Genomic DNA, 27,995 nt, shown 5'->3' with positions numbered 1-27,995 from the left:
TCTGCCGCCTGCCAGGCTTCCGTAGCTGGTGCCTGCCGGCGCCTTCGGCATACGTGCGTGTGCACGCGTGCGCAGGGCGTGGCGTCCTGCGTGCCCCGCCCTGTGACGCCACTTGCGTGCGCGCGCGCCCGGCAGCTCCCCCCCACCCCTACTTATAGCGCCAGGGCAGGGTCGGAGCGGGACGACGGGCGACATGGCGGCCGTGCTGCTGGTGCTGGGCTTCGCGCTGCTGGGCCTTCAGGGCGCCTCCGCGGCGGGTGAGGAGCCGGCGGGTTTGCGGGTGCCCGGGAGGTGTGGAGGGGCTGGGACTGGGGGAGGGACGCCGCCTGGAGCCCCCTCCCCGAGGGCCGGGTGGAGAGGTGACCCTGGGGTTTCTCGCCCTACTGCCGTGCCTCGGGCGATGTCCCAGAGGTTTGAGGGGGGCCCTAGGGGACGAGAGTGGAGTGGCCCCCGCCGGGGGTGACCTTGGGGGTTCTCAGGGGGCCCTTCGGGGAATGGGAGTGGAGGGGTATCCTGGGGGGCCCTGGGCCCCGTGGATGGGGGTGGAAGTGCTGCTGGAGGTCCTCGCGGGACAGTAATACCGGGGCAGCAACCCAGGATTCGGGGGAGATGGAGTGAAGGAGGTCTGCATCTGGGGGTCCGCACCCCTAGGGACAGCAGCGCTCAGAGGTTTGGGGGCCCTGGGCTAAGGGATGCCTCGAGCCTCAGGGAGCCTCAACAAAAGGGGGACAAAATGGAGGGGCGCTGCCAAGATGAGAGGCCCCTGATCCTGCTGGTGCTTGGAAGCAGGAAAAGACCCTGGGAAGTTCCTGGGGCTAACAGTGCCATTAGGGCTCGCCCCAGTATCCCTGCCTGGATGTGTGGGTGCAAAACCTCTCACCACATTGTCTGACCCGGTAGGGGAAGGATTAGTCCTGGAAGAGGGCCTCAGAGGCACTAGTGGTGGCCACCTGCCCTTGCCTTTGGCAAGGGAACGGAGACCCAACTCAGGGTTTTTTGTTTGTTTTATATTTATTTTTTAGTTGTAGTTGGACACAATATCTTTGTTTCACTTGGTTATTTCTATGTGGTGCTGAGGATTCTACTGCTGAGCCACAACCCCTGCCCCCGCAACCCAGGGCTTTTGAGGAGCCCCTCTGGACTGGAACCAGGGCTTCAGGCTGGTCTAGTGCCTGCCCAACCCATGTCCACAGATTGGTCGCTGTGGGGCACATCCATGGTGGCCCATCCTGCCTGGGTATGCATACAGCCCTGGCACCTCTGTGACCTGTGCTACTGGGACCTTGGCGCTCATCTGGAAAATAGCTATTGTGCGCAGGTGGAAGCTGGGACCACGTGCAGTGCAAGGAACGGGCCTGGAGGAATTATCATTCTTGGTGGGATTTGGACCCTGTCTCCATCTGGCACACATGCGTGCTCCCTGAGTGGTTGTACTGCCTTCTCAAATGCTGTCTGACCTGAGGAAGAGCGAGACGGTGTCTAGTCCGTCTCCTCCTTGACGGGCGAGTGGGCCAATGGAGGCCTAGGAGGGGGTCAGGTGTTCAAGGCAGCAGGGACATGGCCTCAGCCTCCCGGGTTAAAGCAGAGAGTGCTGTTTTGGTAGACTTGGTGGCATTGGTGCTCAGTGCTGCACACGGGGCCTTCTGGGAAGAGGGCCAAGGGGTGTTTTCCAGAAGAGCAAGACAGCATTCTTGCTTCATGGGGGGAATTTTCTTCCTTTTTTTGAGACCCCTATTTGGTACTAAATTAAGATCCATTGCACAGGAAATGAAGGCAAAACTCAAGGTCTGCTGCAAGGGGTCAGGGCTGTCGCCAGATAGCAGTGCCTGAGCAGTGGAAGACAGGGCATTGGATAGGGGCCAGGAAGGGGGCTGCCAATAGCAGAAGCTTCACCAGTGCTTCTGACCCACTTTAGCGTTTCCTTGTGTGTAATCAAAAAGGCCGTTTATTGGCCTCCTCCCAGGCAAAAGCCTTAGTCCCACAGTGAGGCTGGCTCTCTGGGTGATACAGATAGGAGCCCCCACAAGGTGAATGCAGAAGATAAACTGTGGTGGGGAGGGGCTGAAGCCCCACCGGCCCTGCTTGGATTGGGTTCAGTGCTCTGTCATGGTGGCCAAGTGGGTAGAGGACCTTCGCCTTGCCCAGAGCCTAAGCAGGTTTATGCCAGCAGAGAGCTGAACGGCTGGCAGAGCCCCTGCTCTCCCCTGCGTGGCACAGGGAGCTGTTGTGCCCCGGCTGTCTCTGGTGTGGGAGGTGTGCAGGGACACTGGGATGTGTCTGTGCTTGCGTATCTCACTTTCAGGCTTTGCCCTTGAAGGGACTCAGAGCCTGAGGGTCAGGTGCAGAGCGCCCCCGCACAGAGTGGATGCTCCTACACTTTGTGGTGCTGGGGGTTCCACCCGTTTCCTCTGAGTGACCATGCTAGCTTTTCCTGGCCAGCCTGCTCCTCAGAAGCTGGCACTGGGACCCTCCCGAGATGGGCACCTGGGGTGGGATATGCTAGCCATTTGATGCCCACAGCCAGCCTCCCAGCACGTTCTCCCCAGTCCTGGCAGCTCTGCTGTGGGGGAGGAGGGAAGCTGGGCGTGGGCCGCCACTCTGTGCTCTCTGGGAGGGGCCCTCTACCATATACGGTCTTACCCTGCAGTGGCCTGGCCTTATGCCCTGCCCGATTGCAAGTGGGCAGGGAGAGGGTGGCTGTTTTTAGATGAAGGTGAGTGCTGGAGTGGGTTGCAGATCACATGGCAGGATCCAGACCTGCCTTCTCGGGCGGGTAGTGGAGGGACAGAAGCTCCCCTTGGCTTCTCTCTTGGGTGCTGGCATCACCCCCAAAGCTCTGCCCAGTGAAAGGCAGCCATAGGGTGCACTGTCCTTGTGTCTGAGGCCACTTGGAGGGTTGTGGGCAGGACTGTGCATGAATCTGGCTTCATTTCCCAAGAGACACCGACATTTCTAAGACAGAAGCAGAGAGGCCCCTCAGGGCAGATGTTCTGGTTCCCTCTGACTCCCTGCATGACTATCAGGCCCAGGTGTCCCCAGAGACCAGGCAGCCATGCCCAGGCCTGCAGACATCCATAGCACCTGGTGGAGAGGTGGGCTAGGGTAGGGAAGAGTAAGGTTCTAGAGCCAAGGTGGTAGCTTGGGAGCCACTGCCCTGAAGCCCTTGGTGAAGGAAGGCTGAGGCCCGAAGCAGTCCCAGGCCAAGGAACACCCTGCCCGCAGTCTGCCCCAAGCTGCTAGTTTTGCAATCAGGGAAATCTCATCTCCCACAAAATGTGGGTTACCCGGAGGTGATCTTTTCACAATAAAGGCAGTGCCAACAGTTGCTGACTCTGCATCTACTGCCCTGCAGGCCTTGAAGCCACTCAGGTGGACAGGCAACTTGCCCAGTCCCTGGAGCTGTGGGGCAGGTGCCTGCCTTGCTCCAGAGCAGAGGGCCTCTGGCCTGGGGGCCTGGGGGCCTGTGATCTCTCCTGCCCTGGGAGCCTGGGCCCACACCTGCCTGTGCATCTGCAGAAGTCTTGCCCTAGGCAGTATCAGGGCCTGCATCAGTGTCCTCTGCCACTCTACAGTTCTGAGACCCTTTGTCCCATTTCAGAGAAAGAACCTGCAGGTGACCAGTGGTGGGGACTGAGGCCCCTTCCTGCCAGCCTGGCTGGTCCTGAGCCCGGCGCCCTCCACCAGGCGGGCTGTTCTCCATGCCTGGCTGTGGTTGCCCCGCGGAGATCCTGAGTGTGTCCTTGGGAAGGAGTCCTGCCTTCCGCTGCAGGCCAAACAGCGTAGGGGCAAAGGACCTGTGCCCGCTTGGGAGGCTCTGAAGTGCAGGGGTTCTCCATGGAGGGTACCAGGCTGAAGTGGGGTGCTGCCTGTGGGACCCCACTAGGAGGGCATAAGAAGGGTTCTGACAGGCCTCAGCCACAGCCTCTGGCTAACTGTGGCCTCACCGTTGTGCTGTCTCCGGTGAGGACCTGGCCCAGGTGGGCACGTGCCAGGCTGAGCCCCAGTGGCTCTGGGGCCTCGGGTGTCCTCTTCTCCACCCAGCGGGGCCCACTGCAGACGGCCCTGGCCGCTGTGCATCCAGGCTGTGGCGCGGAGGCCCCAGCCAGCACTGACCTTGCCCTCGACTCTCCTCCCCCATGGTAATCGCGACACTCACCCTCTCCCCATAGCTGGCTTCATCGAGTCTCCACTGTCCCAAGAGGGGTGGGCGGGGGGCCGTGTGGAACTGCACTGCCAGGCTGTGGGCAGCCCCGTCCCCGAGATCCAGTGGTGGTTTGAAGGGAACGGTCCCAATGACACCTGCTCCCAGCTCTGGGATGGCGCTCGGTTGGACCGCGTCCACATCCACGCCACCTACCGCCAGCATGCGGCCAGCAGCGTGTCCATCGAGAAGCTTACCACGGAGGATGCAGGCACCTACGAGTGCCGGGCCAGCAACGACCCCGACCGCAACCACCTGACCCGGGCACCCAGGGTCAAGTGGGTCCGTGCCCAGGCGAGCGTGGTGGTCCTCGAACGTGAGTGGCCGGGGTGCCTGCCTCAGTTTTCCTTTTGTGCCACCCGGCCCCTGGGTCCTGCTCCGTAGCATCCAGATGCCCCCCACCCAGCTCTCCGTCCCACTCCCCACCAAGGCCTTTCCTACCTGGACCCAGGACTCTACGGTTGCGGTGGGCTTGCTGCTCAGTGGGCCTGGGGTGGCCTGCAGGAGTAGGCAGGCCTGCCCTTTGCCCTGCGGTCTCTGCACCCTGTTTTGTCCCATCCATCTGCCTGCCCTGCTCTCCAGTGCCTGCCCGGCCCCCTGCACCCTGGCTGGCCTGTCTCCCTTGTGCGTCTGACCAGTGGGTCAGGACCTGCCACTGCGTGGCCACACTGAGCATCCACACGGCCGTGCTCAGCCCAGGAGCAGGACTTCCAGAACCTCTGGGGGCTTCTCAGCTTCTAGTTCTAGATGCTTTCAGGTTCGATTCCTGAAGGGTGTGTCGCAGCCAGCCAGGAGGTCTGCTCTGCTGGGGTGAGGGTCCCAGCAGTGCCCCAGAGCGGGGCAGGTGTCCTGGACAGCCGTGCTTTCCTCATTTGCGAAGGCTAGGCCTTTGTTGGGGGTTTGGGGATATCCTCGGCTCAGCTAGTCAGATGCCCACAGAGGTGCCTCAGGTCAGTGCTGCAGCAGCAGGAGAGGCTCCTTGGATCGAGCAGTGGCCTTGGTCTGCAGTGAGGACACTGGTGGCTTGTACGGTCCTTGCGTCGTGTGCTGACCAGCTTACTTGGCTTCCTAGCGGGCACCATCTTGACAACTGTGGAGGACATTGGTTCTAAGATGCGTCTCACCTGTGCCTTGAATCACAGCACCACCCAGGTCACTGGCCACCAGTGGGTGAAGGGTGACAAGGTGCTGAAAGAGGACGTCCTGCCTGACCTGCAGACAGTGTTTGAGTGAGTGAGGGGCTGCTGCCAGCAATCCTGTGCCCAGAGGGGTCCAGAGGGTCCTCGGAGGTGTGGGGGCAGTGCGGGCCAACCACCCCAACACTGGGGATACAGGTGCCTCTGTGTCCTGGGGTGCTCTTTGGGGCCCTGTGCACAAGTGGAGGCCTCAGAAGCCAAGCCCTGGCGCCCCTCTCTGCCTGCCCCATGGCTGGGCATTACCCTAATTGGGCCTTTTGTGCAGGCTTACTGGGGCGGACGGGCCATGGGTGCAGGCAGGGCTGGCAGCTACAGCAGGCTCATTAAGTGGGTCCCTGGCTGCCTCTGGTCTGCGACCCCTCCTGAGGGCCTCCCTGGCGGGTCACTGCACACAGTCTTGACGGGACTGTGGTGGCTGGGTTAGGACGACCCTCTGTGAGCCACAGGCACCCTAAGGCTCCAGTTCCTGAGGGCGGGCTGCCTGGCCATGAAGACCAAACTCACTCCTACCTAATTGCAGGGTGAACATGGAGGATAGCTCTGGCAGGTACTTCTGTGTCTTCCTCCCTGAGCTCATGGGCAGGGCTGAGATCACAGTGAGTGGTGAGTGCTCGGCAGAGGGCACCCTGCATGGGGCCTGGGCCGGGGCACTCTGCCATGCCCTTCTGGGGGGGGGTCGGCGGGGGGTTAGCAGGGTCAGGAGCCCAGGGACAGTTCTGCAGGCCTGGGTGTCGGACTCTCCTCGTTCTCTCCAGGGCCTCCCCATATCAAGGCTGTAAAGAAGTCTGAGCATGCCAACGAGGGGGAAGCGGTCACTCTGGTCTGTAAGTCAGACTCTTACCCGCCCGTCACCGACTGGGCCTGGTACAAGATGGTCAACTCCCAATACCAGGTGAGGGCCCAAACTGGCACCCAGGGCTGCAGGACCACGGGTGGGAACCCAGAGCTCTCCCTCCAGTCTGACAAGGTCCCCCTAGGTCATCACCAACGGCTCCCAGAGCAAATTCTACGTGAGTTCTTCAGAAGCCAGGACGGAGCTGCGCATCAAGGACCTGGACATGGGTTCCGACCCTGGCACCTACGTGTGCAATGGTACCAGCCTGGAGGGCCAAGAGAAGGCCGAGATCACCCTGCGGGTGCGCAGCCGCCTGGCTGCCCTCTGGCCCTTCCTGGGCATCGTGGCCGAGGTGCTGGTGCTCGTCACCATCATCTTCATCTACGAGAAGCGGCGGAAGCCTGATGAGCCCCTGGATGGTGAGCTGCAGCCCCAGGAGCCTGGGGGTCGGGGAGCTCTTGGGGAGGGCGGGGTCTGCCACGCCTCACTGCCCCTCTCTCCTCCCTCGGCCTCAAGCTGGCATCCTCCAAGGTAAGTGGCGCTTCAGGTCCCCTCTGACCGCTGGGGGCTTGAGGATCTTGGCTCTGGTGAGCCTCTGACTGCATGGCGTAGCCTCAGGCGCCCTGATTGCCACCTGGCAGCAGCCCTGGGCCTCTCCTGGCACTGGGAGTGGCCCTGCACACCCACCCCAGGTGTGGGCCTCATGCTTGCCATAGGGGCCTCGGCTGCGCTGCTGTCCTTAGCCGGGGTGCGGGCAAGGCCAAGGCCACAGTGCTTTTGAGGTGCTTGGCCAAGGTGAGGAGTGCCAGCTTTCTTGCACGGCCACTGCCTGGGAGGGACCCTGGGTGGCTGGCCCCTCTGGTGAGCCCCAAGGGAAGCTGCAGGTGTGCTGTGCAGACCTCTCCTGATGCCTGTCTCCTCTCTCCCATGTTGGCTGTGCCTACAGATGACGACGCAGGCGCGGCACCGCTGTAAGTCCTAGCTCACTGGGGGAGTGTTGGGGGCTCCAAGGTGTGTACCCAGACCTCCCTGGGTCCTTGGTGGGTGTCTCCCAGGCAGTCAGGGTGCTGCTCTGAGCGGGGCTGGGCTGGGGAGTGCTGGGTCTCCAGCCAGGCCCCATGGGCTGAGGCCCTGCCCTGTTTCCCCAGGAAGAGCAGCAGTCACCACGTGAATGATAAGGGCAAGAGTGTCCGCCAGAGGAACGCCACCTGAGCAGGTGCACACCGACCCTGGGACCCCAGGGACCCCCCAGGGTGAGGGCGGGGCTGGTATTTGAGGGACCCCTGTCTCTCCAGGCGCCCCAGGACTGGAGCCGTGTGCTGGAGCCCGTGTCTGCGTCTGCCTCCAGCAGGAGTCCATCCCCGTGTTTGCAAGATCCCAGATTCTCACCTCTGAGAGCCCACGGCCAGAGCGAGCCTGTTACAGATCGCAGCGTGCCCCTGTTTAGTTGAAACGCAGTAGGCTCTGTGCATAGAATTCTGTTAGGTGTTCACCATTTAAATGTGTCACTGGAGCCCTGGAGTGTCCACCTCTCCCTGGCCTGGGCGTGTGGGTGCGTGGGTGGCCCTCCCTAGCCCCCAGCCCACCTCCCGCCTGTCTGAGGCCAGTGCTCTGTTTGCCCTGGGCTCTGTGGAGACTTCTTCATGAAGGTTGCAGGTCTGTGGCTCCGTGGCGGCTCAGACCTCTTGATGGTGGAGGGCCTGCCTGCCTACCTACCCACTCACCTGCACAGTGACCCCTACCCCCTCCCGATGTCTGTGTGCCAGAGGATGGGACTCCAGAACTCCCAGCTCCAGCCGAGGATAGCAGCACCCTCTCCAGTGTTGGGCTTGGTGGGAACCCTACAATAAAGACTGACCCCCACCCCACCTCGCGCTCCCCTTGGCTGTGATGACTGCAGGTGACAGGAGCCTGTGGCTGGAACCCAGGGCATCGAGCAGGGGTCACCGGTGAGGGAGGCCTGTGGGCAGCTCAGTTGTCAGGGCAGGGCCAGGGAGCAGGGTCTGTTCCTGCAAGTCTCCAGGTCGACCTGGGGAGCTGGGCAATGGTGGTGCCTGTCTCAGCAACTATTGAGACCTCATCTCAAAATGGAGAATCAAAAGGTGTGGAGGTGCAGCTCGGGGGTGAAGCCCTCAACAGTAAAGCAGGTTTCCTGCTGATGGCTGCTCTGGGCAGCCCCTTGATGTCTCTGTGCTCTGAGCCTGTGCCATCTGCACAGTGGGTGAGGCTGTGTGGTCTAGAGGGGCAGCACTCTGTTCAGCGGTGACCTGGGCCTCCCTCCAGCTGCCGGGGGGGCAGTCTGCCTGCCAGTTCCTGCACAAGCCCACGGCACCTGAATGTGCTCCCACCCAGAAAAGGAGCCTTGCTGGGTGCATTCCCACCTCAGGAAACTGAGGCAGGGGGATCGCAAGTTTGGGGCCAGCCTGGGCAACTTCAACCCACTCGAGAAAAAGGCCAGGGTGTGTTCTACCTCCTGCTCACACATGAGCCAAGGCCCCAAAGGCTGCAAGGACAGTGCCCACAGTGAGGGGCCTGACCTCAGGAAGGGGCTGCCTGGACTGGGACTGGGGCCCGATGGCAGCGCACTTTCCTGGAATGACCCTTCACACCACCTAAAGGTGAACAAGATACAGGCATTCTGTCCATCTACAGCTAAAAAGCTTTGGAAAAGAAGGGGTTGCCTGCCCCAGCAGCCACAGCAGGCCAGTGAGCAGTTCTGGCTGGGACCCCAGAGCACAGCTCCGCCCTTCAGCTGGCCCAGCAGGGGCAACACCCTTCTCAGGTTCCCAGAGAAGCAGGAGCCTGGTCAGTTACGAAATTGGCATATCCCAGGGGCTGGGGTAGGTTCAGAGAAACAGGAAAACCGTGGCCCATGGCCCGTTGCTGGGGCAAATGGGCAGCCCTAGGATGGGCCCTAGAGCCCTGGGTGCTCTGGGATGCACCCAGCCCTTCCCTCCACCACCACCAGAGGGCCACACACACCAACCAGACCTGCCAGAGCACAAGAGTGCCTCACCCAGAGGGTCAGCTGGTGGCAGGGCCCGCCTGCCTGGTCCCCTGGCCGCCTGGCCTGCACACATCTAGGGCTGGACCCACTGAATCTTTACCTGAGGCCTGGAGTCCCAGGCAGAACCTGGTACTTGGCACAGGGGTGCCCACTTGGGGCACTGGTGCCTGTGGTATGCCTAGGCTGGATGGCCCCCACCTGGGGACAATGTCCAGCTCAGCCCTCCTCCTTGGGGCTGTTTCACTGGGGGCCCGGCACTATCCCTTCTACACCAGACTGGCTCAGTGAGCCTGTGAGCGTCCACAGATCCTGGGGGACTGCATAGAGGTGAGGGTGGGTCCGCTCACCAGGGCCCTTGTGCCCATGTACTCCCTGTGTGCTGCCCAGCAGACGTTCTGCCAGTCCTGGCCAGCACCAGGCCATTGCTAGTGTGGCTGCAGCACTGTGAAGCCTGCCAGTTTCCCAGGGGCGAAGTGGGGAAGCCACAGCACCAAAGGAACTGCACGCTTGGAACCTTCCGGAAATGGCTGCAGGGTCCCAGGAGTCCCAGCCACCAGTGGGCAGAGGGGCAGGGCCTGGCGGCCTTGCACAGACAAGGGCTCATTCATGGGGCTGGATTCCACTGGGGCTGGCAGCTGGCGGGCAGCTCCTGCTCCAGGCTGACCGCTGCTGGCTCCTCCGGCCCTTCCTGTGCTTACCCACCGCCTGTGAGGGTTGAGGACAGCTGCCCTCCCAGCCCCTGCTGTGTTCCTACCATCTTGAGGCCTTCGGGCACTGAGGCCTGGATGGGATGATGCCTTCCACCCTGGCAAGGAAGGGGCCTGGGGCCACTTGCTGTGGTGGGCACAGTTGAGGGGTCAGCAGCCCTGAAGCAGAACTGGCTGGAGGAGGGAGTCCCCAGACATTGGTCTCTCTTACCTTGCAGGACAGAAAACCTGAGCAAATGCCAGGTGGACAGCACCAGAGCCCCTCCTTGTGTAGACACTGGGGAAACAGCCTGGGGTCCTGCAGCCAGCCACATCCATCATCCGCCCTCAGAGCTGTGGGTGTGGCTGAGTGTAGGTTTGCGCCCTTCCCAAACCTACACTCCCCCATGGTAAACCTGGGCCCAGTCCAGCCAGGCAGGGTGGGTTTCCTGGCCAGATTCCAACTCTCTGGTCATAACCCTTTCCTTAATTTTTAACGGTTTCTTAGTTGTTGGTGGACACAATCCCTGTGTTTATCTTTCTTGGTCTGTGGACGGATCCCCATGCCAGGCGGGTGCTCCACTGCTGAGCCACAGCCTAGCCCTGGGCAGAACCTTCCTTCCTACTAAAAAGGCCTCTGAGCTTCCATGCAGCCTCAGGCCTGGACCTGTGGGTGGGGCTCTGGAGTGCTGTGAAGGGGGCAGCAGAGGGAACCCGAGCCGCAGGGCAGAGGCCCTGGAGGTCAGCGGGGAGGAGGCCTGACCTCCAGTGGTGGGAACACCAGCGTCAGAAACGGGGGCATGGAGTTTTCTTCCAAAGGCCATGGGGAGCCAGGGGTTTTACGGCAGCAGGCAGTGTGAACTACACGGGTCAGTGTGGCTCCTTCCAGCCTCAGGGCCTGTGCCTGCTGGCACTGTTCCTTCTGCTTCGGGCTTTCCTGGATACCCTGGGCACCACCCGCGGGCTGGAGTTTCTGCCAGTGGACAACAGGAGATCTTGAGAGCTTGCGTTCCTGGTGTTTATTGTGTCTCCTCTGGCTGGCCATGGGCCCCACCCTGAATCTCAGCCCCAGGGTCAAGTGCTTAATGAGTGTTTCTTAAATAAATAGATAAATGCAGAGCTCTCTGCCCTGGGCAGGAGGTCAGTGTGGGTGTGGAAGGCTTAGGCGGTCCTGGGATTTGCTGCAGATGCCCCCCTAGGATGGGGGCCATGGGTGGGGAGGAGTGGCCAGGACCTGGTGACCAGGACCCTAGGGTCAGAAAGGGGTTGGGGCCCCCAAGTCCCAGAATCCTTTGTGAATCATGGGCAGGAGAGGGGTCCATCAGCCTCATCTACTGCCAGGCACGGTGGCCCCCTGGCAGCCGGGCCTGCCTCCTCTGCATGCACAGCGGCAAGCCCAGGCTCTGGCAGCCTGCCCAGCCTGACATCTTCCCAGGGTGAACATAAAAGAGCCCCCTTCAGCCAGAACACGCATCTGCCTGGGGCAGCCTGCAGCCTGGCACTGCTGGCCTGTTGGGGGTGACATGGGGGTCCTCAGGTCTGAGTAGCCTGGCAGGGTTGAGAGGGGGCTCAGCACACCCACTGTCAGAAGAGAAAAGCAGTGGGGCAGGGCTTTCATGTACACCTGCTGTGGACCTGACAGGACACATCTCCACCCTCCTGGCCTCAATGTCCCAGAGGGAGGAGGGCATGCAGTGTCACTGTCCAATGTGACATCAAGCCAGGAACATCATAAAATCCAGAGGGTCCAGGAGGGTTGGAGGTAGGAGGGTTCAGGAGGTCCAAGGGCATCGAGGAGGGTCCCAGGCAGCAGAGCCCCCACCATTTCCAAACCCTCCCTTCCTTAGGGGTTGCTTTCCTCTCTCTCCACTCTCCTCACCCAACTCCGTCTCATTGCTGCCTCCCCCACTCTCTAGTGGAGCTGGGACAGAGTGGGGAACTAGGGCCAGGCCCCACTGACCTCGCAGAGCCGGCTGGGGCAGCTGGGGCCTGCCGAAGGGGCTTCCGCTCTGGGGGAAGCAATGGCGAACTAAACCCACCAGACTCATGGGAGCCCCCCAGCTCCAGAGCACCATTTGGGATTGGGGTAGAGGGCGCCCTCAGATGGCTCCATCGACCTCTTCCTGCAGGGCTCTACCTTGGTGTCTCACAAGCTGACACAGGAGAGGGGATGAGCGGGGGTCTGCCAGCCCCCCAAACTGCTCACAACTCTGCAGGGAGCTCCCCACGCACGTTCAAGGGGCTTTGTCCAGTGCCCACAGGCGACAGAGCCAGGGTCTTGGTGGCTTTTACAAGCAATCTTTGATTAAGGAAATCTCCATCTAGGGAAAGGATAGAGACTGGCACCAGCGCGGGGGCGGCTCCGGACAGAGGTGAGCCTGCGGCGCTGGGAAGAGGTCCCGGAGGTCGCGCGCAGAGGCCCCGGCCCACAGGCTGGGCTTGGTGACCTTGGGCACGTCCTTCCATCGCGCGAGCCTCAGTTTCCCCTCTGAGGTGAGGTCTGGGCGCTCCTCCAAGGCCTAGAGCCGCCTGACCTTGGGCCACTCGCCGCCCCGGACCTCAGTTTCCCCGGCGCAGCGGGGTTGGAGCGCTCGGGCTGGGGGCTCAGGTGGAGGCGGGGCACGCGCCCCCGTCCCTCCCCCGCGCTCGAGGCTCCGCCCCCCTCGGCTCCGCCCCGCCCCGCCTCCGCCTCCCCCCTCCCTCGGGCTCGGGCCGGCGGCGGCGGCGGCGGCTCCGCTCCGCACTGCCCGGCGCCGCCTCGCCATGGACGCGCGCGGGGGCGGCGGGCGGCCCGGGGAGAGCCCGGGCACGACCCCTGCGCCGGGGCCGCCGCCGCCGCCGCCGCCGCCCGCGCCCCCCCAGCAGCAGCCGCCGCCGGCGCCGCCGCCTGCGCCGCCCCCAGGCCCTGCGCCCGCTCCCCACCAGCAGCCGCCGCGGGCCGAGGCGGCGCCCCCCGAGGCGGCGGACGAGGGCGGCCCGCGCGCCCGGCTCTGCAGCCGCGATAGCTCTTGCGGGCGCCCGGGCACCCCCGGCGCCGCCAAGGGCAGCCCAAACGGCGAGTGCGGGCGCGGCGATCCGCAGTGCAGCCCCGCGGGTCCCGAGGGCCCAGCGCGCGGCCCCAAGGTGTCGTTCTCGTGCCGCGGGGCGGCCTCGGGGCCCGCGGCGGCGCCGGGCGCGGCGGGGCCGGCGGACGAGGCCGGCAGCGAGGAGGCGGGCCCGGCAGGGGAACCCCGCGGCAGCCAGGCCAGCTTCCTGCAGCGCCAGTTCGGCGCGCTCCTGCAGCCCGGCGTCAACAAGTTCTCGCTGCGGATGTTCGGCAGCCAGAAGGCGGTGGAGCGCGAGCAGGAGCGCGTGAAGTCGGCGGGGGCCTGGATCATCCACCCGTACAGTGACTTCAGGTACCGCCTCGGGAGGAGCCGGCCGTCGCCGAGGGGCCCGAAGAGCGGCGCACGCGGGGGCCGTCCTTGGAGCGCCCGGGAGGGCGGGGCGGCGCGTTCGGCCGGTGACCTCGGAGGGGGGCCCTCGGTGACTTCGGGCGTGCCTGGGGCCCGCCCCAGAGTGACCGCGGAGCGAGAGGCTCCGCCCTTGGGGCGCCTGAGGGGCGTGCGTGGGCTCCCCAGTGACCCCGGCGCGCCCCCTCCCACGCGCCCTGACATCCCCCGCACGGCCTTGCGGCAGGTTTGATGGCTCAGGCGGCGGGCCACAGGCCAGGGTCTAAGCGCGGAGGGGCGGAGAGGACGAATAGAGGGGAACGTGGGCGCGGAGGAGGCAGTGGAGAGGGAGGAAGGAGGGAGGGAAGGGCGCCCAGGAAGGACGCGCCCGGGCGAGACCTGCGGGGAAGGGGTTAGCGGGTCACGGAGTGCTCCTACAGTCTCCACCTGAGCCGCTGGACGGGCGGGTCTGGGTAGCCTGGAAGGGGGCGCAAAACGGGTGAGGGTCCGCAGGTGGTGTATCCCGCCGACCCCCGGCCGGTGTTCCCCTGTGTCTGTGGGTACGTGGGTGTTGGCGTGGATTGAGCCAGTTAATGCGTGGAGAGCCTTAGAGCGGGGCCACGGCCCCGTGGGCTTGCAGTCTTTCCTGAGCGTGCATGGTGTGGCACCCTCAGAGTGGACAGTGCGTGTCACTGCTGGTCGCGCGTGTGTGAACAGGAACAGTGACGGGGCGGGGGTCCTGGGGGCGTGTGTCTGCTGATCTAGGGGAGGCGTGTCCCCAGGGGTGTGTCTGGTGGTCACTGAGACCTGTGTTAGGGTGGATGCAGGGTGTGCGGGAGTGCGTTCTTGGGTGGGGCGAAAGTAGGGTTGTAGCGGTGTAGACCTGAGCGACCTACCGTCGCAGGCTCGCTGGCCAGAGGTTTCAGCACCGCGGACAGCGCCTGGCCCGGGAGCCGCCTGAGCTCCCATTTCAGTCTCTCCTCCCGCAGGGCTGGGGTCCTCCATTTACTCCTGGAACCCCAGAGCTAGGCGGAAAGGGCTGTGGGGCTCTCCCTTTCCCTGTCCCCTCCAAGCCTCCAACGTCTGCTCCTGACTTGTGTGACTCTAGCTCTGTTTCTCCAGTTGTCAGAGACTGGAAGAAAGAGATCTTGCCGAGCTGTGAGGGTCCTCAGCCTGGGCTTGGGGGCGGGCGCTGGGACCCCCAGCCTAGGCGCAGGGAATGCTGGCATGCTGCTCGCTGCCCAGGCCGGGAGAGTTTGGACCAAGGTCTCCTCATTGTTCTTACCTGCAAAATGGGACAGCGACACAGGACAGCCTTGCTGCCTCCCGCAAGGGCCGCCGGTCTGCCTGGCCCCACTGTGACCAAGGACTTATGCCAGCTGGCCAGACAGAAGCAGCGGGGGCACAGCAGGTGGGAGAGAGGGCTGCAGGGACCCGTCAGCATCACTGGCACCCCGTGGCCTGCTGACCAGTGGTCTCCAGGCTAACCCTGGCGAGGAGAATTTGGAAATGGAGGAAGTTTGCTGGAGGAGTTGTCTGCCCCCACGAGTCCACTGAGGGTACAGTTGCTTGCAGGACCCTGGGCAGGCCTGGCCTGCTCTGCACTCTGGACTAGGGAGAGGTTCACAGGCCGGTGAACAGTGACCGGGTGGGGGTCCCTGAGGCGCAAGCAAGGTGGAGCCTGGCCTGCTGTTGGGACTCTAAGGGCCGCATCAGCACAGGATCGAAGCTGGGAGCACTATGGGCACCGCCTGGTTTCCACTTTCTGGGGACCTCGCCCAGTACAGCTGCCTGCGCCCTGATGGAGGACCTGCCGGTGTCCGTTTAGTGATGTCCATGTTACCGTGGTCAGAGAGGAAGTCCACAGGCCCCAGGGAGATGGCTGTGGACCTCAGGAGCACCCGGGTGGCTGGTGGGCATACCTAGGAACAGCGTGGGCAGGGGCCACGTTCACTGCCCAGGCTCCCTACCTCTCCCTTCCTCCACTTCCCAACTTGACTTGGTGCCCTGATGGGTCTGTCCCCAGCCCCGAGAGGGCAGTCAGTGTGGTGAAGAGCTGGAGCAGCCCTCTGCCTACGCTGGGAGGGGAAGGTGCCCGCCTAGGGAGGTAGGACCTGGGGCCGGGGCAGGGCGCGCCCTGGCAGCCCAGAGTGAGCTGTCCCTGGGGTCCTGTCTGGCCACCCAGCCTCCATCACTCCAAGTGTAGGAGGAGGCATGGGGGCTCGGACGGCCACAGTCTTGGCAGCTCCTATGGGCTCCAACCTCACAGCCTTGTGCCCTGCGCTGGGGGAGCAGCAGCCCCTGCCAAGTGGGCTCCCTCCAGACCCCAGCCTGTCACGTCAGGGGCTGGCACTGGGGGCACCTAGGACATGTTAGCAAAGAACATGGACGCCAGACGGACACCAGCAGGTCTTAGGCTCACTGCTGGACAGGTCCACCCTGTGAAAGCCCAGGGCCAGCATCCAGCAGTGTAGACCTGGTGCCCAGCACAGATGCCCAAGAGGTGTCTGGGAGCTTCTGAGGAGACGCAGTCGGGGGCACAGGAGAGCCTTTGAGGACTGCGGTTCACCCCTGCCCTTCTCCTGCACCTGGTTCCCAAGTGCAGAGTGGCAAGCAGGAGAGAGGGCAGCAGGCACCGGGACTGGCCCGGGGGACATTTCCCTCCCTGTGACATTTCCCTCTTCTGTGACAGTCTCTGGGTGAGAGGCAGCTTTGAGGACAGGTGGCAGTTTGTCCCCAGGAGCGGTGGCCTGGGGGTGTCCACTTGCCCCTAGAGAACAATGGTCCAGGTGTGACTCCCTTTCCACTTCCCTCTGACTCCCAAACTGTAAGTGCCTCGGAGGTCTAACTGCGGCCACTCCTGCTGCCCCTCAGGTCTTCAGCTCTGCGCTCCAGATGCTCCTGGAAGGACTGGCTGAGGGAGGCCCTGGGGGGCTTCAGGCCAGGACTTGCTGCCTTCTTCCCCTGGGTCCCCCGAGCCTGGGCCCCTCCCCCACCATAGCCAGTGGGTCAGCAGGTCAGTCTGGGGCCTCTTGCCCTGCGAGTCCTGGAAGATGAACACCTGCTCCTGAACCACATGGCCCAGCGGTGACCAGGGAGGGGTGGGGTCCCATGTCCGGGTGGGCAGCAGCCCCCACGGGGGCACTGGGCCCAGGCCACCTCTGGTGAGGAAGGAGAGACTGTGGTCAGGAGTCGGGTGGCTGCTTCAGGGCCTGGCTGGGCCCCAGGGGAGCGCTGCCGAGGCCCTTCCTCCAAGCCCAGGCTCAGGCCAGAGCCTGCACCGTCCCCCTTAACACACCTGCCAGTCAGCCCACCTGCTGGTCAGCCCTGTCCCTCTCCTCCCACTGCTGCCTTGCCTGGCCTTTGGTTGACAGCTCCTGCCTGGTCCTTCCCAGTCATTCAAACCTCCTGCCTCCTGTGCCAGGACCCCATGATGGCCTCAGGGCCTTTGCGCCTGCCCTTCTCTGCCTGGGCACCACTTCTGACCACATGTGTAGACACTGGGGAAACAGACTAGGGTGCTTCAGCCTTGCCGGTCCACCCAGCCCTGACCTCAAGCCTCAGGATTTCAGCGGCCAGGCTTCCAGGGCCCCTGCTCCGGCAGGGGCTGCAGATGCGCTGGCAGAGCCCTCCCACCGCTCCGCTGAGGGACCTCAGTTTCCCATTGTGACCGTGGAGGGCAGAGCGCGATCGCAGGAAGCTGAGCCCAGGCCAGCGGCCAGTGGGTGTGGGTGGACCTGGGACCCGGCGGCCGGGCAGGGCGGCTGGGCAGGGCAGCGGCCAGGCCTCCTCCGCGGCTGTATTTGCTGGGGGTGACTTTTATTTATTTATCTATTTATTTTTGGCACTGGGCGCTTTACTGCTGAGCTGCACCCCCTGCCCTTTTCATTTTTATTTTGAGACAGGGTCTCGTTCAGTTGCTGAGGCTGGCCTTGTGCTGGTGATCCTCTACCTTGGGCTGGAATTATAGGCAAGTGCCTTGGAGCCCCGCTGACTTTTTGTATCCAGTACCACATTTTTAAAAATTTTTTAAAAGTTTTTAAACTTTATTCATGGGGCTGGGGATGTGGCTCAAGTGGTAGAGTGCTCACCTGGCATGCGTGAGGCACTGGGTTCGATCCTCAGCACCACATAAAAATAAAATAAAGATATTGTGTCCACCTAAAACTAAAAAATAAATATATTAAAAGAAAAACTTTATTCATTTATTTTATGCGGTGTTGAGGATTGAACCCAGGGCCTCACACATGACCGGCAAGTGCTCTGCTGCTGAGCCCCAACCCCAGCCCAACATTTTTAATATCAATAGATAATCATAAAAATGTAAAGCAATTGAATTAAAACAATTTGAACCTAAATAGGGAGAAAAAATTTTAAGGAATATTTCTAAGAGTTGAAGACAAATGTTACATGTCTTCGATTTTGCTGCTTTTTCTTTTTTCTTTTTTTTGGTAGTGAGGAATAAACCCAGGGGTCCTTTATCACTGAGTTACATTCCCAGCCGCTTTTATTTTTTTATTTTGAGACAGGATTTAAGTTGCTTAGGGCCTCCCAAAGTTGCTGAGACTGGTCTTGAACTTCAGATCCTCCTGCCTCAGCCTCCTGAGCACTAGGATGACAGGTGTGAGCCTCTGTGCCCAGCTCCCTGGTTTTTGAAACAGAGTTTAACTGTGGTCATTCAGGTTCTTGCTGAGAATCGCTGGAGAGCTGACTGGCCCTGGTCAGCGAAGGCCCTGGTCAGGAAGGAGGGCCCTGGGAAGCCAGCACTGACTGTGTCTCCATGCGGGTGGGTGGGGCTCCAGGCGGGGGCCACAGAAGGCAGCGGACCCAGAGGGGAGGGGACCCATGGGGACCCCACAACCCAGGTCCCTCCCTCTTGGGCCCTGCTTTCTGGAGCAGGAGCCCTACACAGGCTAAGAGGCAGGTGGGGGTCCCCAGACCTCCCTGCCCAGGGCGAGCCAGGCCAGGGTGGGGTGTTGGGCTGCAGTGGACGCCCTGCAGGCCTAGGGCACCCTGCCTCTGCCCCAGCTCAGTTCCCCTTGGTGAGGGACACTCCTGAACTCAGGTTCCCCTGCTGACGCCTCCCGTGGGAGCCAGCTGGTGAGCAAGGGTCGGGGTCTGGGCCCTTGGGGGGCATCCTGGCCGTCCTAGGCAGGCCCCCCAGGGGCCATGGGGATGGCCCCTGCCTTCCTCGTCCTTCAGCGCTCTTCTAGTCCCACACCCTCTGCTCCAAACTCCGTGACCCAGGGGTGCCGCCCTGCCTGGGGAGATGGTCACAGCAGGTGACCCCAGGGGCTGGGGACAGGCACAGCCCTGGCCTGGTGCTGTACCCATCACCTGGCGGAGCAGGCCCAGCTGTCAGTGAGGAGGTGGAGAGAGTCCATGAGAGGTGCCACCGTGGTGCCCAGTGTCACGGGGCCGTGGGGACTGTTTCCAGGCCCCTGTGGTGGCTCCTGGACCGTGGCCTTGTCCTGGCTCTGCTCTTGGCTTTCTCTTGCTGGTCTGGACCCAGAGGCAGGCAGCTCTCGTCCAGGGCGGGCCACACAGTGGCCTCCGGGGGCCGAAGGGTGGGGAGCAGCAGGCAGGTGGGGCCCCTCGGTCCTGCTTGGTGCTGGGACCCTGGGACCCTATGGGTGAGCACCAAATTGGGGTCTGAGCCCATAGGCACTGTCCAGTCCAGGAGGAGGAGCTCCTGACCTTGGAGCCGAGTCATTGGACTTTGACCTTGAAGTTGCAGGTGCCCTCTCCATCCCGCTGGTGTCAGCCCCCTGCACCCTCTTGCGGACTCATCACCACCACAGCGGTCTGTGGGGCCCGTGAGCCCAGCCCCTCTCCACGTGGCTGAGGTCCTGGGGACCGGAGCCATCCCAGAGTGCTGGGTCCTGTCCAGCCTTGGCTTTCACAGACTGAGCTGCCGCGAACGTCTCAGGACAGATCACTTTCTGAATTTTCTCCTCTCCCGTTTGGATGGTTTCCTTGAGATCAGTTCCCCGAAGTGGAGCTCAGGGCCACGGGCAGGCGGCTGTGCCCTCAGGTGCTGCCTGAGCAGACAAAGAGCTGACCGCAGGGCCCGGCAGGGGCTGGCCCACTGGATGCCCCACACAGCCCCACAATCCCCTGCCGGGAGGGAGTGGAGAGAGGCCGGCACAGTCTGGGGGAAGGGTCCCCAAACTTTTTTTTTTTTTGGTGGTGCCGCAGATGGAACCAGGGCCTCACGCACACGAGGTGTGTCCAGCCCCTCAGCTGGAAATCTGAGTCCTCCTTTGCCTGATCTTCGTGGGGTGCTTTATGGGCTCAGACCCCAGTCTCAGGCTCCACTCATCCCCAACACCCCCGGCTTCTGGGATTGCTGCCCCCTGGCTCTCACGATCTTGGTACTGATGGTTGAACTTGGGATGCTTTACCACCAAGCTATATCTCCAGCCCTTTAAAAATTCTTTTTTTTTTTTTTTTTTGCTAGATGCAGTGGCCACACCTGTAATCCCAGTGGCTTGGGAGGCTGGCTGAGACAGGAGGATCACAAGTTCAAATCCAGCCTCAGCAATTTAGCAAGGTCCTAAGCAACTCAGTGAGACCCTGTCTCTCAATAATTCTTTTTTAAAAAAGGGCTGGGGATACAGCTCAGTTGGGACAGTGCTTGCCTTGCATGCACAAGGGCCTGGGTTCCATCCCCAGGCAACAACAGACAGACAACACTGTGCCCCTCTTGCCTCAGCCTCCGTCCGGAGTTGCTGGGGTGACAGCATGGTGACGGCTGCACGTGGTGTGCTGTCTCAGGGCCACCTGCTCTGTCAGGGTCAGATGGTCTCTCTCAGCCGTAGCAGGAGGGAAGCTCCATGAGTCCGCCTCCCCTCTAGACTCTGCTGTTGGATGTCTCTTGTCACTGGGTCACAGACTGTGGCCTTGTTCCTGGTGTGAATGGCCTGCTGTGTTTTCCTGTCACCCCTGGACGCACAGCACACTTGGACTGTCCTGCTCCACTGTCCTTGGCTGTGGAGTCAGGCCACTGTAGAGCCCTGGCTTCCTGCTTCAGGGTGTGCCAGGAGGACTCTGAGTTGGGTGGTGACCCTGTGCTTGACTTTTTTGAGGAGCCACCAAATAGTTCTCCCTTAAACAGGTTTTGATTTGCATTTTCTCAACAGCTGAGGGCCTGTGTCCCTGTTAGGGGACACCACTTTCAGCACCATGCCTGGCCATCAGTGGGTGTCCCTGAGTGCAGAGGCCTATTTCTGCCAGTGCTTCTCGCGAGCTACCTTGGACCGGACCTTGGGATGTGCCTCTGGCCTGGGGGACTGGAGGGCGGGAGTGGCCTGTGGCTGCCTTTGCATGTGTATTTATTATATGAAAGGTCCAGATGCTGCCAAGTCCTGGCCCGCCTTCCTCTAGCCCCCCCCGCCCCCCAGGGTGCAGCCTGGAGGCCCAGGTGGGCCCAGGCTTGGCTCCCCTCTGCCCTCCCACCTGCCCAGGGTCCCTCCCCGCTTCGGTTGCCACCTGGGCGTCTTCCTCTGTCCCTGATGGTTTTTGAAGGCCAGTCTTGGGCCAGGCCTCGTCCCCTCTTGATCGTGTGGACATTAGTCTACTTTGAGCAGTCTCTGGGGCTTCTCGTCTGCACCCTCAAGGGCAGGGCAGAGCCGGCCACAGAGAGGGACTCCGGGCAGGGCGCTGGACCGTGGGCGTGGGGTGAGCGGCCGTCTCGCCCCCAGGTTCTACTGGGACTTCACCATGCTGCTGTTCATGGTGGGAAACCTGATCATCATCCCCGTGGGCATCACCTTCTTCAAGGACGAGACCACTGCCCCGTGGATCGTGTTCAACGTGGTCTCAGACACCTTCTTCCTCATGGACCTGGTGCTCAACTTCCGCACGGGCATCGTGATCGAGGACAACACGGAGATCATCCTGGACCCCGAGAAGATCAAGAGGAAGTACCTGCGCACGTGGTTCGTGGTGGACTTCGTGTCGTCCATCCCGGTGGACTACATCTTCCTCATCGTGGAGAAGGGCATCGACTCCGAGGTCTACAAGACGGCGCGCGCCCTGCGCATCGTGCGCTTCACCAAGATCCTCAGCCTCCTGCGGCTGCTGCGCCTGTCGCGGCTCATCCGTTACATCCACCAGTGGGAGGAGGTGAGGACCCCCGGGGGCTCCAGGGGGGCGGGGCCGAGGCCAAGAGGAACCCAGGGGCCCGAAGCCAGGATCCGGAGGCCAGGCATTTGGTGGCAGGCAGCTAAAGCTGCCGGGCTGCGGGGTGCAGGGCCACGATGGGAGGCTCCGGGCTGGGCTGTGGGGGTTCAGGGAGGAGAGGGGGGAGGCCTGGGGCAGGGAGCATCAGGAGACAGTCCTCCAGGGACTGAGAGGGGGTGGCCTCTTCCCCCTGGTCCTTATGGCTGCAGGATTCAGGTCCAGGTGGGAGGGGGCTCCTGGGTCCACCACAGAGCACGCCCTGCTGCCCCTGCAGCCATAAGGACAGAAGGGAAGAGGCCACCGCGGGCCACCTGACTGTTCCCTCGCCCTGCCTTTCCACCCTGTACCGGGAGATATCCACATCCTCTGCCAGAGGCCCAGAGACAAGGCCAGCTCCCTGCTCCCACGACTGGACCCCTGCCCCAGCCCTGCCTCTGCACTCCTGCCATCTTGGTCACTGCAGGAGCTCAGGGGCCAGGAATGCGGGGGGGGGGGGGCTGCAGGGCCACCAGGGCCTCCAGTGTCCCTGGGGAGGGCCTACAGATGCTCAGGGCTGCACTCTCCACAGATCTTCCACATGACCTATGACCTGGCCAGTGCGGTGATGCGCATCTGCAACCTCATCAGCATGATGCTGCTGCTGTGCCACTGGGACGGCTGCCTGCAGTTCTTGGTGCCCATGCTGCAGGACTTCCCCAGCAACTGCTGGGTGTCCATCAACAACATGGTGGTGAGCCCCGCACGTGGGGGGCGGAGCTGCCAAGGTGCCCGTTGCCTGCTGGCCTGGTAACTGACTGTTACAAGGGCACCTGGTAGGTGCAAATCCAGGGTGACGCCCGGCAAGCCTTGCTCCTGCCCTGGCCAGGGGCACCTAGACCTACAGGCCTGGCATGCTTTAGGCCGGACGCAGAGCAGTGGGTCATTGACAGTTGGCGTGATGGGGTCAAGGGACACAGAGGGAGAGCCCACAGGCGCCCCTCCCCGGCGCCTGGCACAGCAGCCTGGGCTGAGGAACCCATTGTCTAATTGCTGCCCGCACAGGCAGTTCCATTTCCTGGACAGGCCCACAGCCCCCCTTCCCCAGCCTGGTCAACTAAGGACACCCAGGAGTGGGCCCTCTGCCCTTCTGGCCCCAGTGTCCCCAGCTCTCCTGTCCCCTTGCATGAACTTGCATGTTCTCCTGGCCTCTCAGACGTGCTGGTCAGTCTCGCTGCCCTGGGACTTAGTTTCTCCAGGAGTGAATCAGGAGGGGGCAGCAGGCTCTTGACACATGGACACACATGTCCCCTGCCTGGGTCTCCTTCTCTTGATTACGTCTGAACACGGGGAGCTCACCACCTGAGTGCCCACAGGAGGGAGGAGGCTTAGGACTCCCCAGGGTGCTGCTGCCCCAACCGCCCACCCTGGTCTTGCAGAACCACTCCTGGAGCGAGCTGTATTCCTTCGCGCTCTTCAAGGCCATGAGCCACATGCTCTGCATCGGGTACGGGCGGCAGGCACCGGAGAGCATGACGGACATCTGGCTGACCATGCTGAGCATGATCGTGGGTGCCACCTGCTACGCCATGTTCATCGGCCACGCCACCGCCCTCATCCAGTCGCTGGACTCTTCGAGGCGCCAGTACCAGGAGAAGGTCTGAGGGGGAGGACAGCCCTACCCAGGGATCCTGAAGAGGCAGATGGGGGGTGCCCTCCTCTCGCTCTGTGCAGAGGGCCCCAGGGGGAGGCCAGGGGGCATTGTGGACCCATTACACCCACCGTGACTGGGGAGGTAGGAGCCCAGGGGCTCGGAGCTGGGAAGGGCTGGTCCCTGGCATCAGGACTGGGGCTGGGTGGGGCACCCAGAGGCTTGGTGACTGGGGACAGTGCACACCAGGCTTCAGGGCTGGTGAGGCTGCTGGCCACTCCCCCTCTGGCCAGCAGGGGAGGGAGGGTTGAGGAGCAGTGGGCTTGGGCCCCAGTGCAGTCCACCTGGCCTGGGGCTGTGCCTTCCACTGTGTGCCTGCTCCCCTGCGAGGCTGCACTCCCGAGGTGTCTGCTGCCCTGTGCTGATGACTGGCTCCGGCTGAGAGCTGCGGGCCCCCAGCAGTGCCAGCCGGGACAGCCAGATCGGCTGGGCCCTGTGCCAGGCACCACGGCTGTCCGGAAGCTATGGGCCTTGCACCCAAACATGAGCTGGTGCCGCCACCCGCCTGCCGTCACGGGTTCCGCTGAGCTCAGAGCAGCTGTGGCCGGGCAGGGTTGGGGCGGAAGTGCACCTAGAGGCACCGTCTTGGGGACAGCAGGGCCTGGCACCTGCACCCTGTGCCCTGTGTGGGGGAGGCTGACATTGTGGGTCCTGGAAAGAGCAAGACAGGGAAGCCAGGGCTGGCAGGGAAGGCCCAAGGCATGGGCACCTGGGATCAGGAGTCCGCTGGGGGCCTTGTCTCAGGGGCTGGGCTGCCAGACAGGCCTGGCCTGCTCAGTGAGCTCAGACCCAGACAGCAGCAGGGGAGTGTCCAGCTGAGTGTGTGCCCAGCGTGCCTGGGCGCGCTGAGTCTGTACAGCCTTGCTGAGCATCTGACCTCCCCCTTGCCTCCCATACTCCATCGCCTGGCAGCCCTGAGGGTCCTCCTGGGGACCGACTTGACACTGATGCTTCAGGACACCAGAAATGCAAGCTGAATGTAGAAGCATGCATCAGTGTTGCTCCGGGTCCGCAGCCCCCGGGCTGAGGAGGCTGCGCGTCCCAGGGCCGGTGGGTCCTGTGCTGGCCGGCAGCTGCTGACTGCCCTTCGCACTGCAGTACAAGCAGGTGGAGCAGTACATGTCCTTCCACAAGCTGCCTGCCGACTTCCGCCAGAAGATCCACGACTACTACGAGCACCGCTACCAAGGCAAGATGTTCGATGAGGACAGCATCCTGGGGGAACTCAACGGCCCCCTACGGGAGGTGAGGCCAGCCGGGCTGGACAGCACACTGGGCCGAGGCCCTGAGGGGTGACGGACCTGGAAGGGGCCGGGGTGCAGGGCCTCCCGGGAGGCGTACCGTGGTGTCCACTGGTCGTCATCATCACCCTCATGCCCTGCAGGACAGAACCTGCAGACCACAGAGGTCCTCACAGCGGGCCACACAGTCACCACCAGAGTCTGACTCGGAGCACTCCCCAGCCCACAGGACCCTGGGTGGTGGCCGTCGCTGGCCACCCCCGCCCTGGGCAGCCTGGTCAGGTGTCCACACAGCCCTTGAGCCACTCAAGACCATGCCAGCTGCCGGAGTGCTGCTGGCCCTTCTGGCCCAGCCTTCCACTTCCTCTTCAGCACGCGGGCAGGGACCCGGGGCTGGCTCCCCCACACACCTTCGTCCCGCTGTGCCACAGGGGCCTCTGCCTCCCTGAGGGGACCCGGGCGGCAGCTGGCTGCTGGGTCTCAGCGGCTCTGGCACTGTGGCAAGGTGCCCCTCAGAGCGCCTGCCACCCGGCTTGGCCGGCCTGGACCGCACATGCCCCAGGGGCTTCTGTGTGCTGTCTCCTGTCCCCCCCTTCTGAGGAGGCCTCTGTGCATGGAGGGCACGGGCCTTTGATAGCCCTCTAACGCCTGTCTCCCGCCTTGGCTTGCGGTGCCTCTTTGCTGTGCACAACAGCCTCCCTGAGTTACCTCCTGCTCTTTCCTCCACTCTTTGGGGTGACCTGTAGAAACGGTCCTTGTGTATTGTTACTGATTGCTCATCCAGTGGCCTGTCCCCGGGTTCGCTTGGCCAGTGTGGGAGAGGCTGTTCATTGGCCAAGCTCCGGTCCCAGGCCACAGCTCAGCCCAGCCCACCCGCCCTACAGGAGATCGTCAACTTCAACTGCCGCAAGCTGGTGGCCTCCATGCCGCTCTTCGCCAATGCTGACCCTAACTTTGTGACAGCCATGCTGACCAAGCTCAAGTTCGAGGTCTTCCAGCCGGGAGACTACATCATCCGTGAGGGGACTGTGGGCAAGAAGATGTACTTCATCCAGCATGGTGTGGTCAGTGTGCTCACCAAGGGCAACAAGGAGATGAAGCTGTCTGATGGCTCCTACTTTGGGGGTGAGCTTGGGGCCCGACAGGGCAGGCAGGGTGGCCCCAGCAAGGGCAGTGGGCAGGCTGTCCAGCGGCTGAGGGCCTGTTGCCTGCACAGAGATCTGCCTGCTTACACGGGGCCGGCGCACGGCCAGCGTGCGGGCCGACACCTACTGCCGCCTCTATTCGCTGAGTGTGGACAACTTCAATGAGGTGCTGGAGGAGTACCCCATGATGCGGCGTGCCTTTGAGACCGTGGCCATCGACCGCCTGGACCGCATCGGTGAGCTGGCCGGGTGGGGCGGGGAGGGGCATGGCCTGGTGGCTCAGACCCTTGGGACCCCACCCTGCCTGGCAAGGAAGAGAAGGGGGTGCTGCCTGTAGTGTGCAGTCCACCTGCTCCGTGTTTAAGTGCCTACAGTGTGTGCCAGGGCATGGGAGTGGACCCGGAGGCCCCCTGAGGCCAATTACACAAGCCCCGCAGTGTGACACTGAGGAGGGGATGTGGGGGCATCCCTGAGGAGCCATGCTGTGTCCAGGGTGGAGGCATGGCCAGGCCAGAAGGGGAAAGGTATGTTTCTGGAGCGGATGTGGCAGGTACAGAGACCCCGAGTGGGAAGGAGGCCTGACATTTTCTGTATCCAAAAAGTGTGTCTGGTGCTTAATACACAGCCTGTACACAGCAGGTGCTCAAAATCTGCTTCCTGAAGTCCAGAAGTGCTCCATGTATACTGTATGCAGTGGACCTTCAATATCTGTTTGCTTTACACAGTAGTTGCTCAGACTGTACAAGGCACTGGTGCTCAATAGCAACCACTTGTATACAGCAGGCACTCCATATCTACTTGTGTAGAGTAGGCACCCTATGTGTTTGCTGCACACAGTAGGTGCCCCAAGTATACTTACTGCACACTTCTGGTACTCCGAGGATGCTCAGTATGCACAGCAGGCACCCATGTTTGCTGAATCCAGGAGGCACCTGGCTCGTGCCAGACATACATAGCAAGAACACAACACAGTAGGTGCTTTACACCGCGGGCTGTCCAGAGCGCTGGGTCCTGCTGGACCCTGCAGCGCTGATGCCCGTCTCCCCACAGGAAAGAAGAACTCGATCCTGCTGCACAAGGTGCAGCACGACCTCAGCTCGGGCGTGTTCAACAACCAGGAGAACGCCATCATCCAGGAGATTGTCAAGTACGACCGCGAGATGGTGCAGCAGGCAGAGCTGGGCCAGCGCGTCGGCCTCTTCCCGCCGCCTCCGCCGCCGCAGGTCACCTCTGCCATTGCCACATTGCAGCAGGCGGTGGCCATGAGCTTCTGCCCGCAAGTGGCACGCCCACTTGTGGGGCCCTTGGCCCTGGGCTCACCGCGCCTCCTGCGCCGCGCTTCCCCGGCACCGGTGCCTACCGCAGCTGTCCCTGGAGCCTCACCGGGGCCCGCCCCTGCCGCCAGCCCCCCAGGCGCACCCGCCAGCCCCCGGGCGCTGCGGACCTCACCCTACAGCGGAGCTCCCAGCTCCCCTGCTGCCCCCCGCGCTGGGCCTGTGCTGCCCGCACGTCGCCTGAGCCGTGCGTCACGCCCACTGTCGGCCTCACAGCCCTCCTTGCCCCACGGAGCACCTGGACCCGGACCCGTGACCTCGGTGCGCCCAGCCAGCAGCTCCACTCCAAGGCTAGGGCCAGCACCCACCCCCCGGGCCTCGGGGCCCAGCCCAGACCGCAGGGACTCAGCCTCGCCCAGCGCCGCTAGCGGCCTCCCGCTGGACTCTGCGCGCTCACGCCTCTCATCCAATTTGTGACCCTAGCACACTGCCCTGCGGGCCAGACGGGCCGGGCAGGGCCGTCATTCAGACCAAAGCCATGCCATTCCCGTTGCCCGACCGCCCACCCGCGCAGAAGCCATAGAGGGACGTAGGTAGGCTAGTCCGACGGGTGGCGGGCAGCACGCGGCCCCTCCAGCCCCGCTGCCCCCTCATCACCCTGCGCCCACCCCCATCGCCCCTACCCTTGGTGGTGGCCGCGAGGGGCTCCCTTCACCTCGGTGCCTCAGTTCCCCCAACTGTAAAACGGGGACGGGGCCGGCCACTGGCCGCAAAGATGATGTGGAGCCCCACCGGCCCTGCCCTCCCAGGTGGCCGCGTCTGAGGAGTGTTTTTAAGTGCAATACTTGGCCTTCAGCTTCCTGCTGTCCCCATCGCGCTCATGCAATAACTGGCCTGCTCCTGTCCATGTGCATCTGAGGTGACCCCTGGGAGTGGGCACAGCAGTTCCCACCCCCAGCACCTGGCACCAGGGGCAGGCGTCCTGGCTGCACTGGGCGTGGGGCCAAGGCTGGGGTCCCCGCCGTGCGATGAATGTACCGACGAGCCGAGGAGCAGCGCCCACTACGGCCCCCGCGCCCCATTAACCCCACTCCCCATTCCGCGCAAT

The 27,995-nt window shown here is 63.0% G+C and overlaps 2 protein-coding genes across 3 annotated transcripts; both read left to right on the top strand.

The window, feature by feature from the left end:
* The first annotated feature begins 126 nt into the window (after positions 1–126).
* Positions 127–8,100, top strand: Bsg (basigin (Ok blood group)). Of its 2 annotated transcripts, XM_076852738.1 has the most exons (9): positions 127–257; positions 4,170–4,517; positions 5,274–5,430; positions 5,918–6,000; positions 6,153–6,289; positions 6,375–6,651; positions 7,179–7,203; positions 7,381–7,448; positions 7,528–8,100. In XM_076852738.1, the coding sequence occupies exons 1-8, from the start codon at positions 194–196 to the stop codon at positions 7,442–7,444; spliced, it is 1,155 nt and encodes a 384-aa protein (XP_076708853.1). In that variant the 5' UTR covers positions 127–193; the 3' UTR covers positions 7,445–7,448; positions 7,528–8,100. The 2 variants fall into 2 exon arrangements, with proteins under 2 accessions (XP_076708853.1, XP_076708849.1); XM_076852734.1 differs by lacking the exon at positions 4,170–4,517 and having other exon boundaries at positions 137–257.
* Positions 8,101–12,688: 4,588 nt separating this feature from the next.
* On the top strand, positions 12,689–27,982 carry Hcn2 (hyperpolarization activated cyclic nucleotide gated potassium and sodium channel 2). Its single transcript, XM_076852642.2, has 8 exons — positions 12,689–13,323; positions 21,060–21,483; positions 22,109–22,270; positions 22,956–23,174; positions 24,326–24,472; positions 25,353–25,593; positions 25,685–25,849; positions 26,664–27,982. Exons 1-8 carry the CDS (start codon positions 12,689–12,691, stop codon positions 27,362–27,364), a joined length of 2,694 nt encoding a protein of 897 aa, XP_076708757.2. The 3' UTR covers positions 27,365–27,982.
* Positions 27,983–27,995: the final 13 nt, after the last annotated feature.

This window comes from Callospermophilus lateralis, chromosome 1 (genome assembly GCF_048772815.1).
Source record: "Callospermophilus lateralis isolate mCalLat2 chromosome 1, mCalLat2.hap1, whole genome shotgun sequence".
NCBI lineage: Eukaryota > Metazoa > Chordata > Mammalia > Rodentia > Sciuridae > Callospermophilus > Callospermophilus lateralis.
This window is presented reverse-complemented; position numbering and strand designations above follow the sequence as displayed.

What these genes read in the sequence shown, in the direction of transcription:
- Bsg (XM_076852738.1), top strand. Translation starts at nt 194, where the DNA reads ATGGCGGCCGTGCTGCTGGTGCTGGGCTTCGCGCTGCTGGGCCTTCAG. An exon ending in TCAGGGCGCCTCCGCGGCGG is followed by an intron (nt 258 to 4,169) that starts GTGAGGAGCCGG and finishes CTCTCCCCATAG; the next exon opens with CTGGCTTCATCGAGTCTCCA. An exon ending in GGCTGAGATCACAGTGAGTG is followed by an intron (nt 6,001 to 6,152) that starts GTGAGTGCTCGG and finishes CGTTCTCTCCAG; the next exon opens with GGCCTCCCCATATCAAGGCT.
- Hcn2 (XM_076852642.2), top strand. Translation starts at nt 12,689, where the DNA reads ATGGACGCGCGCGGGGGCGGCGGGCGGCCCGGGGAGAGCCCGGGCACG. An exon ending in TGTCCATCAACAACATGGTG is followed by an intron (nt 22,271 to 22,955) that starts GTGAGCCCCGCA and finishes CTGGTCTTGCAG; the next exon opens with AACCACTCCTGGAGCGAGCT. An exon ending in GGCGCCAGTACCAGGAGAAG is followed by an intron (nt 23,175 to 24,325) that starts GTCTGAGGGGGA and finishes TTCGCACTGCAG; the next exon opens with TACAAGCAGGTGGAGCAGTA.